We start from the raw sequence: 15,686 nt of genomic DNA, 5'->3' as shown, positions 1-15,686 counted from the left end.
CTCAAAAAGCTAGCACAAACTGTTAACTTAAATTGTGCCGTAGTACTCATAAAAATGTTCATGTGTTAGTTTAATTGTAAAGATTTAAGAATGTTTATTTTGAGAATTGCCAAATTATGGGTGACATAATTTAGTACTGCGTTCTGATCAGAGTTGAGGAGTCAGGAGTTTAATTGTGATCAGTGATTTGAACAGGATTCTACAATTATTCTTTCTTTCAGCAAAAAAAAAAAAGCGAAAAAAAAAATTACTCGACCTACCTACCCCTCTTTTGTTACAAATGGCTTGTAACACCAAACAAACAAGATTTTAATTTTGGCCTTACGGATGCCATTCACAGCAATGCATACTCCTAAGAGCTCGATATTCTCTCAGGCTTGTCTGGTACATATATCAGTGGGCTTTGAGGCATTTGTATGGTTTAAGCCCAGCTGAGATAATGTAATGATACAATGGACATGTACCACACTACATGTATTAACTTTTACTTGAAATGCTCATGGTAATATATTACAAGTTATCTTTTTAAAGTGAACATAAAGTCTGCCACTATATATGCATAGAAAAAAGAATACAGGAGAAAGTTGTCACAGAAAAATATGTAAAAAAGTTCTATAAGTTTTGAAAGCCAAGAAGATGAAGTTCAGCTTTGGGGATATGGCATTGACGGACAATTCACTCTGAGTAACCATGGTGCAGAAGCCCTTGTGAACTTGGCCAATCACTAGCGCTAGGAGCGTCACATGACAATTGGCTGTCACGTCAAAAAACCTATTACCTCTCCATAGTTAGCTTTGTTTCTTATTGTGGGTAGACAATTAGCAGTGCAATAAATCGGATGTTGTAGTTAGTATAAGTGTTAAACTGATGCATTTTGGACCATGGAACGGAACTGAGAACAACTGCCCGTGTCACAATGCATACATGTTGGGCAGGAGACTGCAGTAACTTGCCAGGGTGAGCCGGCGAAACATTGCCCCTTTGAAAAAAGGACAGAACTGATACTCTTTGGTTGGGTATCAATGGCATCACCAAATGAGTGGCTAGGTACTGACGATCATTTGCTATTTACTTGGTTGATAAGAGGTGTAGAACTTTTTAAAGACCATTTCTGGAATACAACTTTATTAATCAATTCAGCTTTAATGGCTGACTTTATGTTCACTTTAAAATTAATCTAAAAAGTGTGTAGCCCCACCCACCCACCCCGCCATCGAGACTTGGCTCTCAGATTTATGTCCTGTTCCCGCCAAAGTAGACCCATGGGTCAGTGATGAATGGAAATCTGCCCACAAGTCAGACATGGGTGCTTTACTGCCACAGGTGTTTTATCCTCGTATATAAGTCGGCATTATCATTAGCATCCATGTTCCATTCTTATTTGGCCCCAATACACGAATGGCGAGGAAGACAAGAGGTCGGTAGATTCAAGACAATCCTGCAGATATAATGCCTAATGCAGAGGGGTGTTGAATGCTTCCCTGTAAATAATGCCACACAACCATCTGCTTTACTTAGATTGGATAGCCTAGTGTGTAGAACACAACGCGGAAAACAGTATGGTGACTGTTTTGGGAGGGGAAATATATATTTTCTCTAGATTGATATTTTGGTATCAATATACCGAGAAGATACGGTTTATCTACTCCGTGAAAACATTGTCCATTCTCGGAATAAATATTTTAAAATCTTTACAATGAAATTAACAAATTAGCATGTGTTAAACATTTTTGTGAGTACCACAACACAATTTAGGTTTACAGTTTGTGCTAGAATTTTGTGGTCCTGTACAGAGGGAGCAATCGTGTGAAAGTATTTCCTGTCCAGCTGGTAATATTGACAAGAAGCGAGGGGAAACCTCCTGGACAGTTTCTTATCGGGCCAACAATTTTCAAACTGATTAAAATAAGGTCAATACTGTAAAACCTGTTCCATTTTAATTAAACATTTTAATGAGAAAGAGGAGAGCCAAAATCAGTACTGAAAAAAACTGTTCCATTTTCACTTTTGATCTGATAAATGTGCCTAAATTTTCTAATTTTAAAGACGCTTTTTAATTAAACATTTTAATGAGGAAGAGGAGAACCAAAATCAATACTGATAAAACCTATTTCATTTTCACTTTTGATCTGATAAATGTGCCTAAATTTTCTAATTTTAAAGAAGCTTTTTAATTAAACATTTTAATGAGGAAGAGGAGAGCCAAAATCAATACTGATAAAACCTATTTCATTTTCACTTTTGATCTGATAAATGTGCCTAAATTTTCTAATTTTAATGAAGCTTTTTAATTAAACATTTTAATGAGGAAGAGGAGAGCCGAAATCAATACTGAAAAAAACTGTTCCATTTTCACTTTTGATCTGATAAATGTGCCTAAATTTTCTAATCTTAAAGAAGCTTTTTAATTAAACATTTTAATGATGAAGAGGGGAGCCAAAATCAATACTGATAAAACCTATTTCATTTTCACTTTTGATCTGATAAATGTGTCTAAATTTTCTAATTTAATGAAGCTTTTTAATTAAACATTTTAATGAGGAAGAGGAGAGCCGAAATCAATACTGAAAAAAACCTGTTCCATTTTCACTTTCGATTTGATATTATTTATTTATTTATTTATTTAATTGATGTTTTACACCCTACTCAAGAATATTTCACTCATATGACGGCGGCCAGCATTATGGTGGGAGGAAGCGGACAGAGCCCAGGGGAAACCCATGACCATCCGCAGGTTGCTGGCAGACCTTCCCACTTACGGCCGGAGAGGAAGCCAGCATGAGCTGGCCTTGAACTCACAGCGACCGCATTGATGAGAGGCTCCTGGGTCATTACGCTGCGCTTCGGTTTGATAAATGTGCCGTAATTTTCTAATTTGAATTCAGCTTTGCGTGATGTGTACGGATTCTACCTCTATGGTTAGAAGAATTCTACTGTCTTTTTTCTATCCTCCACATAGGTACACTGTACATATTCGACTACAAATACGCTGAGTGTAAGCACCCATGTGAGCCTCATCTCCACTCATTGGCTGTGACCTAATTTAATCTGCTTGATAACAGAGCCAAAATCGTGTTGTGTTGCATGAAGTTTAAAGGATGAAACATATCAGCTTTGTCCTAGTGTATGAACTTCCCCCTTTGCTTTAGAGAATGGAAATGCACCCTTGCCCTGACCTTTCCATTTGTTTTCACATCACAGATGAGCAGTGTAACAGATATGTTTTCTTAGCATCAGACGTTGGTAATTGTCAGAGAGCTCAGGAAATCACAACAATACATGTGCATACCCAATTACATGCTCCCTGGTTTTGGCGCGCAATTTTTACCCGAGAAAAGGTATCCCCACACCTGACTACCCTAGTGTAATTTTTGGGATCTCCCCTATGGCAGTTTTTCCCTGGCATCAGAAGAGGCTCATGTGGAGGCTACTGACTTATGCAAAATGAGAGCACAATGTTAGAAGCCAAAATATCTTCTTGGCTCTGTTGGGGATTCTTTGATAACGTTGGCTTGGAGGAAAAACTTTTCCTTTTGATCCCGTTACAGTAGATATTAAGATGTCGCTGAACCACTTCAATTTGTCAGGGTGATTATACATGCCCATGAGGCTTTCCCAGGGCTCTGCCCATTTTTTTCCGCCCATGCTGATGCTGGCCGCTGTCCTAAGAAACATTCTTGAGTGTATGCAGGCCAACAGTGTAAAACACCAGTGAAAACAAATAAATAAATGCACCCATCCATGACTGAACTAATGTAGATGAGAATTGGTAAGCTAGGTTAGATCTGTATGTACGTAAGTACAGTCAGCTTGAGCTGTTTGCCTTTCGACATTTTGTCAGTGTCTGTAAACATTTCGTGCCAGTTGACCTGAGCCACCAAATTCTCTGCGATTCGATTTTTTGAGATTAGGTGTGTGTGTAAGGTATAGTGTGGCAGAAAAAAATGAAACATGGAGAATTCAACACCTGGACTGCTGTCATTCTGTAAGAAGCTTAGAGACCATGTGATCTCCTTAGTAACAAATGGCTTTGGTGAAGAAAACGGCTCTCCCAATTTTATTGCATAGGAAGATGCCAATTTTGAATGGCAAATCTTGTATCAGTTGGATTTGTATCATTTTCAGCTTTGCAGATATTCTGAGTATTTCTGCAGAGCTTTTGTGACATCATTTTGTACAAGTGGGCCTTACGGGCTGCTAGTGAAGTGGCAAAAAGTGACCTTTTCCCCAATGCTTTAACATTGGGTGGCCATCTTGTTTTAGACAGGAAACATCCAACCTGTCTTACATAATACGCTGTTTACATGATTATCTCACGAAAATGAGCAATTAATTTGAAATCTCAATTCGCGATGGAGGCCTAAAGACACAGGTGATTTGTTCGGGCAAACATACGTCCCCCCAAAATTGTGTGTCTATGAAATATATTATGGGTGTCCAACTGGATACCTATGCTGGCTTCCTCTCTGGCTGTCCATGGGAAGGTTCTGAGCAACCTGCGGATGGTCGTGGGTTTCCCCCGGGCTTTGCCCGGTTTCCACCCACCATAATGCTGACCGCCGTCGTATAAGTGAAATATTCTTAAGTACGGTGTAAAACACCAATCAAATAAATAAATAAATAAATCCAACTGGATACCATCGAAAACACTTCACAGGTATCCAGGTATCCACAGCAAGGCCTGTAAATTCATGTTTATACATCATTTTTTTACTTCTATCTTTGCAGAGAGCTATTTGTGCTTTAAATCATCTCCAGTCCAACCTTCAGAATTTGGCCATCAAAGATGATCTGCATAAAAACAAGATTCAGTCAACTCTCAAATATGTGGAAAGAGTTGGTCTGACGGTAAGGATGAAAGACAGTTTGCCACATTTTTGATTTGTAAATGTACGAAACAAATTGTGCAAAGAATTTAAATATCATACCCAAATCTGTTAAAATCTGTAGAGACTTATTAAAAATTTGTTTGATTTCTTAAGGAACACCGTCCCGGATAGCATAGCTGGTATAGCGTCCGCTTCGGGAGCAGTAGATCCAGGATCAGACCTGGGTTGAGTCACACCTAAGACTTTAAAAGAGGAAGTTGTAACTTCCTCGCTTGGCGTTCAGCATGAAAGGGATAGTGACCCGTATCAGTATAATGGCTTGGGCGGGGAGGCTTACTTGCCTTCTGTAAGTCTCAGTGAAGCAGCACTAGATAAAAGAGCGGTGGAAAATCCGTCCTGCAACAAGGAGGTACATTATATACACTTTAAGGATTCCATCGTCATCATATGACTGAAAAATTGTTGAGCACGACGTTAAACCCCAGGCACTCACTCTTGCGGAACATAGTGTATGTTGTCACATCCATCATGTCCATCATTTAATGACATGCCTGGGCAAATGAAGTGTTTTATAAAATGCTTGGTTTTGTTCTGCGAAAATGAATTTTCTGAAGAATCAAATGCAAAAATCAGAAGAAAAGACATTGTGCCTTTATATGGCATGTATGGCCCACAAGGCCGCACCTGTTTAACTTTTTTGTGATACTTGCCCAATGAATTCTTTTTAATGTTGTCGAAGGGTATGAAAAATAAAATTGGAAAAATCATCTAATTTTGGGTTAGATGGATTTCGTGAGTAATTGTTTAATTTTTTTAATGTTGTTGAAGGGTATAAAAAATAAAACCGAAAAAAAATTTGTTTAGTTGGATTCTGATCCCCATTTGCATCAGTCCCACATTTTATTTAAACCTTTTAGCTGATTACCAAAGAGAAATTTGCATACATTTATGTACAAGTTTGTGTTCAACAGATGCCTGATAATCATGCAGAGTCAGGAACATAACTAAAATTTTGGTCTGATTTTAATGAAATAAATAAGTCAGTACTTCTATTTGTTTGATCAATTATCAAAGTCTCATTGTCCTCATTTTCCGTTTTGGGGCCTCCGTGGCTCAGTGGGTTAGCGCGCTAGCGCAGCGTAATGACCCAGGAGCCTCTCACCAACAGGGTCGCTGTGAGTTCAAGACCAGCTCATGCTGGTTTCCTCTCCGGCCATAGGTGGGAAGGTCTGCCAGCAACCTGCGGGTGGACATGGGTTTCCCCCGGGCTCTGCCTGGTTTCCACCCACCATAATGCTGGCTGCCGTCGTATAAGTGAAATATTCTAGAGTACGGCGTAAAACACCAATCAAATAAATAAATAAATAAATCATTTTCCATTTCTTCTATCCATTTTTTTGAAGCTTGATGACATTGACAAGCTGTCAGTCATCCATGTCAGTGGTACAAAAGGGAAGGGATCAACTTGCGCCATGTCTGAAAGCATTCTCCGTCACCATGGATACAAGACTGGCTTTTTCAGGTGATTTGATTCAGATCTTGGACAGGGAAATTGTAAATTCTGCCCCTCTAACTGTTGTAGAGGGCCTTGGGGACAAGAAGCAGTTAACGGTTCTTTTCAAAGTCATTGTTCTGATGACCTGAGCTCGGTGTGAGGTCGTTCATTATAAGGTTAGCCAGCTTCCTGTCCAATTGGACGGGTGAAATATGGCCAATCTGTCTAAATGGACGGGTGAAATAGGCCCATCTGTCCAAGTGGATGGGTGAAATAGGCCCCTCTGTCCAAGTGGACGGGTGAAATAGGCCCGCCTGTCCAAGTGGATGGGTGAAATAGGCCCGCCTGTCCAAGTGGATGGGTGAAATAGACCCGTCTGCTCAAGTGGACAGGTGAAATAGGCCCGCCTGTCCAAGTGGACAGGTGAAATAGACCCGTCTGTCCAAGTGGATGGATGAAATAGGCCCGCCTGTCCAAGTGGATGGGTGAAATAGGCCCATCTGTCCAAGTGGATGGGTGAAATAGACCCGTCTGCTCAAGTGGACAGGTGAAATAGGCCCGCCTGTCCAAGTGGACAGGTGAAATAGACCCGTCTGTCCAAGTGGACAGGTGAAACAGAAAACTGGTGATGTTTGGACACCCTGTTTTCAGCACTTTTAACATGGAAGAGGTAAAGGAAAATGGAATCTGGACACCTTGCTATAACAAAATAGCCTCAAAAAGGGATGTTTGGACACCCTCTTTCACATTTCTGGCTAACCCTCTGGACGTCATAATTCTACTGTCAAACTGCTCTACTGCACCTAAACTTAAGCAGTTTTCTAGTGACACATGTTGTTTGATTCTGATTGATAAGGCCATTTTAAAGATTTTTTGGTGAAGATTGATTAATTCCTTACCAAAAAAACTTAAGTGTTGCCATCAAAAGAAGCCTTTATATCCTACTGAAAGTGCTTTTTTACAAACCAGACTTTAAGTGTTATTGATGGAGCCTCTCACCAATGTGGTCATTGTGAGTTCAAGTCCAGCTCATGCTGGTTTCCTCTCCGGTCATACGAGGGAAAGTCTTTCAGCAACCTGCAGATGGTTGTGGGTTTCCTCCGGGCTCTGCCCGGTTTCCTCCCACCATACCGCTGGCATCCATCGTATAAGTGAAATATTCTTGAGTATGGCGTAAAACACAATTCAAATCAATAAATAAATTAAATTAAATACTGTATATACAATACAATACATACATGTACATTGACCATCGGACATTTTTCTGTAATTTGCCAAAGGCCTATTGACTTTTCTCAGGCATTCCAATTTCCTCCGCCCATAAACAAAAATCAAATACAGGTCAGCGTCAATTTGGTTCGCAGCATTAATGCTGACGAATATTTAACTGCTGAAGAGTAACTGTGGTTGTAATTTTCGGCTCTGATTCTTTTCCCAAGCTCGCCACATTTAGTAGAAGTTCGTGAACGGATACAAATAAACGGACAGCCAATCAGCAGAGACATGTTCAGCTCGTATTTCTGGGAGGTGCACGACAGATTGACACAAACAGCAGTGAGTTTTGATTCCTGTAGTACATGCAGATGTTTTAAACTGGTAGTAGGGGGCCTCCGTGGCCCAATTGGTTAGCGCGCTAGCGCAGCGTAATGACACAGGAGTCTCTCACCAATGCGGTCGCTGTGAGTTCAAGTTCAGCTCATGCTGGCTTCCTCTCCGATCATACGTGGGAAGGTCTGCCAGTATTCTGCGGATGGTCGTGGGGACTCTGCCCGGTTTCCTCCCACCATAGTGCTGGCCGCCATCGTATAAGTGAAATATTCTAGAGTACGGCGTAAAACACCAATCAAATAAATAAATAAATAAATAAATAAATAAATAAATAAACTGGTAGTTTCACATGGGCCCGTTTGGCTCACATGGTTAAACTGTAAATTGACCGCGACTACCTGGTCCTCGCCCACTGTCATGTATTAAAATGAAAACTCTAGAGCACCATGTTGAGTAATGAAAATTAGTATTTCAAACATTGATGTTAACATTATGTTGGCCCTCATCATGTATGTTGATCATATTGTCATGGTATCCCTTTATAAAAGACATTTTGCCAAAAGTTAATATTCTCAACATAGTATAGCCTATCACCAGTTCTGTTAAGAACACTATTTCTTCTCATTTTTGGGACTGCTCATTGTAGCCGATATATATGTAATTGTAGCAGAAATATTGAGTTTGTTTTTTCTCACATGGTTAGAACCATCAAGTAAACAGTATAGTCATATGTTTATTTTTCCGAAAGGCCTGGTGAAGAAATGTAATATTCTACTTTCCACACTACTAATATCTGTCGCAAAAATCAGAAAAATTAGCTAAAGAATAACTTTTTGATTTTATGATTTCCTTTTCCAGTCTCTCCACAACAATGAGATGCCTTTCTACTTTGCCTTCCTGACAATCATGGCCTTTCACGTTTTCATCAAGGAGAATGTTGACGTTGCAATCATGGAGGTGGGAATAGGCGGGGAGTATGATACCACTAATGTGATCCGCAAACCCATAGTGTGTGGAGTGACCTCCCTTGGCCTGGACCACATCAGTGTCCTGGGTGACACGATCGAGAAGATAGCCTGGCAGAAAGGAGGGATTTTTAAGGTTAGTCTGAGGCGAGATTAGGACTTTGCCATAGAACGTGGTTTCAGTTCATTCACTTGCACACTTGTAGCAGGCTTCTAGCATTCCGATGGCTGAGTTCATTAACTAGTACACTTGTAGTAGACTTCTGGCATTTAACTACCGTTCACCTAGCCCTCATCTACTGAGTGTTTACCATTAATAATGTAGTCTATGTATGTGCTGCCCAATGCCACAAACTTACCACCAGCACACTTGTAGCAGGCTTCTAGCATTCCGATGGGTGAGTTCATTAACTAGTACACTTGTAGTAGACTTCTGGCATTTAACTACCGTTCACCTAGCCCTCATCTACTGAGTGTTTACCATTAATAATGTAGCCTATGTATGTGCTGCCCAATGCCACAAACTTACCACAAGCACACTTGTAGCAGGCTTCTAACATTCCGATGGCTGAGTTCATTCACTAGTACAGTTGTAGTAGACTTCTGGCATTTAACTACCATTCACCTAGCTCGCATCTACTGAGTGTTTACCATTAATAATGTAGTCTATGTATGTGCTGCCTAATGCCACAAGCTTACCACCAGCACACTTGTAGCAGGCTTCTAGCATTCCGCTACCATTCACACAGCCCTCATCTGTATTTTGTGGATATACACTGTGGTATCTGATGTCACAAGCTTACCATCAGCACTCATGTAGCAGGCTGCTAGCATTTCACTACCATTCACACAGCCCTCGTCTGTGTTTTGTGGATATACACTGTAGTATCTGATGTCAGGAGCTTACCACCAGCACTCATGTAGCAGGCTTCTAGCATTTCACTACCATTCACACAGCCCTCGTCTGTGTTTTGTGGATATACACTGTAGTATCTGATGTCACAAGCTTACCATCAGCACTCATGTAGCAGGCTTCTAGCATTTCACTACCATTCACACAGCCCTCATCTGTGTTTTGTGGATATACACTGTAGTATCTGATGGCACGAGCTTACCACCAGCACTCTTGTAGCAGGCTTCTAGCATTTCACTACCATTCACCTATTATCCAGACATCCAAAGTGTCTAAGTGAAGCATCACTGCTAGCACACTTGTAGCAGGCTTCTAGCATGCCACTACCGTTCACATCATTTGGGGATGTAGAGTTAGCCTTCTTGCCTGAGGATATGGTGGGGAATGCCACTAGCTCTCTGCTAGCACACTTGTAGCAGACTTCTAGCATTCTGCTACCATTCACATCATTTGGGGATGTAGAGTTAGGCTTCTTGCCTGAGGATATGGTGGGGAATGCCACTAGCTCACTGCTAGCACACTTGGAGCAGGCTTCTAGCATTCTGCTACCATTCACATCATTTGGGGATGTAGAGTTAGGCTTCTGACCTGAGGATATGGTGGGGAATGCCACTAGCTCACTGCTAGCACACTTGTAGCAGTCTTCTAGCATTCTGCTACCATTCACATCATTTGGGGATGTAGAGTTAGCCTTCTTGCCTGAGGATGTGGTGCGGAATGCCACTAGCTCACTGCTAGCACACTTGTAGCAGGCTTCTAGCATTCTGCTACCATTCACATCATTTGGGGATGTAGAATTAAGCTTCTGACCTGAGGATATGGTGCTGAATGCCACTAGCTCGCTGCTAGCACACTTGTAACAGGTTTCTAGCATTCTGCTACCATTCACATCATTTGGGGATGTAGAGTTAGGCTTGTGACCTGAGGATATGGTGCTGAATGCCACTAGCTCACTGCTAGCACACTTGTAGCAGTCTTCTAGCATTCTGCTACCATTCAACCAACCTTCATCTGTTAAATGCGTAGCGGTATTTCTTTGTCTGTGGATGAATTGCCTAAAACCACTGTGTCGCCACTGACACACTTGTAACATTTCACAGCCATTCGCCTACCTTTTGTCTTCCTATAGACTAACTTGTTACGTTGTTCTTCCACAGGCTGGGGTACCAGCAGTGACAGTCCCACAGGAGCCATCAGCTCTGCATGTCCTTTTAGACAGGTCTGAAGAAATCAGGGTAAGATGAGAGTTATTTCCCTTTGTGTTATTTGTGGCACTACATCTATGTATACTATACCCACATAAACAGGGCCTAATCCAGCGCTTCTCAGCATCCGATTACTGGACTCTGCTTTTCCCTTAAAGTGCCTTTTGCGTCAAAGAAAAAAAAAAAGAAACAGCCCGAATTTATTATAAGACTGATTATCATCTTAGCCTCGGCTAGCCATTCGCCACGTTAGTTTTGGGGAATATGATTTCTGTGTGGCGAAAGCAAATTGGCGTCCCTTCGCCACAGAGGCGAAAGCAGTGGATGCCTTTCAACTTCAGTTGTTTAGGTTTAAAGTTCATAAATTTACTCAAATTTAATGTTGGATCCACAATCAAGAAGGAATATTTGACTTCGTTGTGAAAGAACTTGGTTATGAAAACAACAAAGTGGAAAAGAAAACAAAGGCAATTACTTTTAATTTTTTTTTAACAAAAAAATATGCAGACTGACCAACCCAACTTCAGAAAACAGGGTTTGTTGCCCACAACAAACAACTTTTTAATGACGGCCTGGGGTAGCTATGATACACTGTGATGATCAGATGCACATGTCATCCGGGATCGCAGGGCTCTCCACGTATCGGTAAATACAAGCCATTCTTAGACTGAATTTTCGGGCTATAGGTACATATTGTGGTGTGCACGTGGGGTGGAGGTCAACCGTAGGAACCGAGGCCCTTAAACATGTATGAGAATCGAAATATTCAACAGTGAGGCGCCCTTCACCGCTGGTTCCATCCTGAGGCCAGATTTAGCCTTGATAAACCATGTGTTCTGAAGGTGAACAATTTCACTTCCTCAACACATTTGTGAGAACTTTTTAAAAACCCCACCCTCTCTGTTTGATTCATGGAACAGCATTCTACATGTATGTACTGATGTGCGGGATTTTACAAAAATACATATCTTCCAAAATGCAAATAATATTGTGGGACACTCTTTGCCTGGTATGTTGGTTGACTTTGGAATTCTGTTTAGTTATCTTTGTCCCTTTCCTTATGTTTGCAGTGTTCTCTTTACTTGACCCCAGAGTTCAAAGGTCATAGGATAAAATCGGAAGATCCAAACTTCAAATTAGGATTGATGGGCCGAGTTCAAGAAAAAAATGCCGCTCTTGCTCTACAGTTATGTAATATATGGCTGGCCCATAGAAATAAAGGTTTGATCTGTTTGAATCAAATTGTTCAAAGTATTTATATACAAATTTGTATATTAATTATTGAATATACAAGAACTTTCCTGGTCTGTCAGCAACCTGCGGATGGTTGTGGGTTTTCCCGGGCAATCCCCGGGTTCCTCCCACCATAAAAAACAAATTAAATAAGTAAATAACAGGCAGCGAAATTTGGCGCGAACGAAACCGTCGGTCGCGCAACGGTTACGTGCGGTTCAATTTGGCTAACCGGAAAATCGGTTAGGCCAACTGTCCAACGAGAACGTCCTTAGAGTCAGTGTGCATTAGGTAACTACAGATAAACTGGACTGAACAGCTTTCATAATCACAACGCGGCCAGTATGCGGTCAGCCACAGCCAGCTGCCTGTGCTGGTCACATGGAAATGTAATCATTCATATATGCTTTACAGGCTTTGAGATAATACTCAAATTATTTATTTTGACTTATCTTTTCACATATAAGCCTGTATAACGGAATTTTACGTAAAAATGTGCCACAGGAGTCAAGTACCAACCAGGCAACACACAACGTTGAAACACCGTGTGAGTGTAAAATTTCTCTTTCATTTGTTCACCAACCTTACGGTATGAGCTGCTAGATATAGAAAAGAAAAACAAACATAACATTGAGCTGAATACTTTTATTAATGATCCAGAATGATGCCTGAAACATAAACCACGTAAACAATTAGCGTAACCGATCGGGTTGATAAACATACGTGGCGTAACCGAATGATCGGTTAGGCGAGGCGGAAAAGACGTAACCGATTTCTGGGTTTCGCCGGCAGGCCAAATTTCGCTGCCTGAATAAATATGTGAAACATTCCCAAAGCTTTGTGATTTTAATTCTATTTTTTGCTCTCTGGATTTTTCTGATGATTTTGTCTTTCTGTATATGTGTGCATAACGGTAACCAACATGCTTGATTAAAAGTTTATTTGTCTTTGCAGAAAAAACTTACCATGAGATGGCTAAACCTTTGCCACATGTGGAAATTAAAGATATCCCAGTATTGGATGCTTACCCTGTTGATGCAGAGTCCAAAAAAGGTGAATAAATTGTTTGGTTTTAATTATTAATTTATTTATTTATTTATTTGATTATTGTTTTGTTCCCTACCCAAAAATATGTCACTTTTACAGTGGCACCCATGTTAATTTTAATGCATGAAAAAATATTGAAAAAATCGTCTTCATATTTGAAACAACTAGGAAAGGAGAGAGCAATGCCTGTGTTAATAGTTCAGGTTGGCTGTTCCTTGGCTGAACCCACTTAATTACATACACCATGCAGGCAGCAAAGGTCAGGCTTTTCTAGTGGTGGCAGTGATATATGGAAGGGAGTGCAGTGAGCAGTACATGGGCTGTCAGGAGTATAGAGCTAACTCCGTCATAATCTTTGGTTCACAATACATGCACACTAATTCTGCACACTAATTCTGCACACTAATTCTTCAACCTGTTCAACCGCCTCTGCAACCAGTACTTTGAAACATTGTGAGAGAACGTTGGAGTGTCAGAGAAAAATAATTTGTACAGTTTTATAAAGCTTCTATCGTTAATGACACAAACTCATCATTGTTAGCTTCATTTTTATAATAATTGTATGCATGAATTCCATTGAAAAATGTGCTTTAGTGGTTGAAAAGGTTGATGATTTACAGTAGGTCTTTTTCCCAAGTTAAATTGAAAAATGTGCTTTACTGGTTAAAAAGGTTGATGATTTACAGTAGGTCTCTTTTCCAAGTTAAATTGAAAAATGTGCTTTAGTGGTTGAAAATGTTGAAGATTTACAGTAGGTCTCTTTTCCAAGTTAAATTGAAAAATGTGCTTTACTGGTTGAAAATGTTGAAGATTTACAGTAGGTCTTTTTCCCAAGTTAAATTGAAAAATGTGCTTTACTGGTTGAAAAGGTTGATGATTTACAGTAGGTCTCTTTTCCAAGTTAAATTGAAAAATGTGCTTTAGTGGTTGAAAAGGTTGATGATTTACAGTAGGTCTCTTTTCCAAGTTAAATTGAAAAATGTGCTTTACTGGTTGAAAAGGTTGATGATTTACAGTAGGCCTCTTTTCCAATTTGAGTTGAAAAATGTGCTTTAGTGGTTGAAAATGTTGATGATTTACAGTAGGCCTCTTTTCCAAGTTAAATTGAAGAATGTGCTTTAGTGGTTGAAAATGTTGATGATTTACAGTAGGCCTCTTTTCCAAGTTAAATTGAAAAATGTGCTTTACTGGTTGAAAAGGTTGATGATTTACAGTAGGTCTCTTTTCCAAGTTAAATTGAAAAATGTGCTTTACTGGTTGAAAAGGTTGATGATTTACAGTAGGTCTGTTTTCCAAGTTAAGTTGAAAAATGTGCTTTACTGGTTGAAAAGGTTGATGATTTACAGTAGGCCTCTTTTCCAAGTTAAATTGAAAAATGTGCTTTACTGCTTGAAAAGGTTGATGATTTACAGTAGGCCTCTTTTCCAAGTTAAATTGAAAAATGTGCTTTACTGCTTGAAAAGGTTGATGATTTACAGTAGGTCTCTTTTCCAAGTTATGCCAATTAATAAGTTTGTGCTTTTGGCTTGGGGGGTTTGTTCACAGGGTTACAGACATGTTCATGGAGAGGGCGTAACCAGATACTGACTAAACCGGAGGTAACCTATTACATCGATGGAGCGCACACAAAGGAAAGCTTAGAGGTACCAATGTATGATAATAATGCTGTGTTATACAGTTTGTTACAAAACTAATCTTTATTACACAGTTTGTTACAAAACCAATCTTTATTACACAGTTTGTTACAAAAATGATCTTTATTTCAGAGTTTGTTACAAAACTAATCTTTAATACACAGTTTGTTACAAAACTGATCTTTATTATACAGTCCATAATAAAACTAATCTTTATTATACAGTCCATAATAAAACTAATCTTTATTATAGGGGCCTCCGTGGCTCAGTTGGTTAGCACACTAGTGCAGTGTAATGACTCAGGAGCCTCTCACCAACGCGGTTGTTGTGAGTTGAAGTCTAGCTAATGCTGGCTTCCTCTCCGACCGTAAGTGGGAAGGTCTGCCAGCAACCTGCAGATGGTGATGGGTTTCCCCCGGGCTCTGCTGGGTTTGCTTCCACCATAATGCTGGCCGCCATCGTATAAGTGAAATATTCTTGAGTATATTTCATTTATAAGACGGAGGACAGCATTATGGGGGGAAACCATGGGAAACCCACCAACTTGAACTCACAACGACCGCATTGGTGGGAGGCTCTTGGGTCATTGGGCCGTGCTGGCTTGCTAACCACCTCGGCCACAGAGGACCCAACATAAAATATAGATGAACCTGATGAAAGATGACTGTCAAGGTAGTGCAAGACAGACAAATCCGTTGGAGTTCACTTACCCTCTGCAAAGGGAAGCAATCTTGACAACTCACAGTAGAGCAGTCATGTCCGCCTACAAGCACATGAATAAAAATACCATTAACTTCAATAACATAACAAGTCATGA

General features: G+C 40.2%; 1 protein-coding gene across 1 annotated transcript in view; it reads left to right on the top strand.

Annotated features, from left to right (window-relative positions):
• LOC135480848 (folylpolyglutamate synthase, mitochondrial-like) overlaps nucleotides 1-15,686 on the top strand; it is a 29,831-nt gene that overhangs the window by 3,584 nt on the left and 10,561 nt on the right. The window contains exons 2-9 of the mRNA XM_064760777.1: nucleotides 4,729-4,848; nucleotides 6,233-6,351; nucleotides 7,764-7,878; nucleotides 8,731-8,973; nucleotides 10,908-10,988; nucleotides 12,026-12,176; nucleotides 13,143-13,241; nucleotides 14,781-14,878. Of these exons, the coding sequence (XP_064616847.1) occupies nucleotides 4,729-4,848; nucleotides 6,233-6,351; nucleotides 7,764-7,878; nucleotides 8,731-8,973; nucleotides 10,908-10,988; nucleotides 12,026-12,176; nucleotides 13,143-13,241; nucleotides 14,781-14,878 (1,026 nt within the window). The remainder of the gene's footprint in view (nucleotides 1-4,728; nucleotides 4,849-6,232; nucleotides 6,352-7,763; nucleotides 7,879-8,730; nucleotides 8,974-10,907; nucleotides 10,989-12,025; nucleotides 12,177-13,142; nucleotides 13,242-14,780; nucleotides 14,879-15,686) is intronic.

This window comes from Liolophura sinensis, chromosome 13, assembly GCF_032854445.1.
Source record: "Liolophura sinensis isolate JHLJ2023 chromosome 13, CUHK_Ljap_v2, whole genome shotgun sequence".
Classification (NCBI taxonomy): domain Eukaryota; kingdom Metazoa; phylum Mollusca; class Polyplacophora; order Chitonida; family Chitonidae; genus Liolophura; species Liolophura sinensis.
This window is presented reverse-complemented; position numbering and strand designations above follow the sequence as displayed.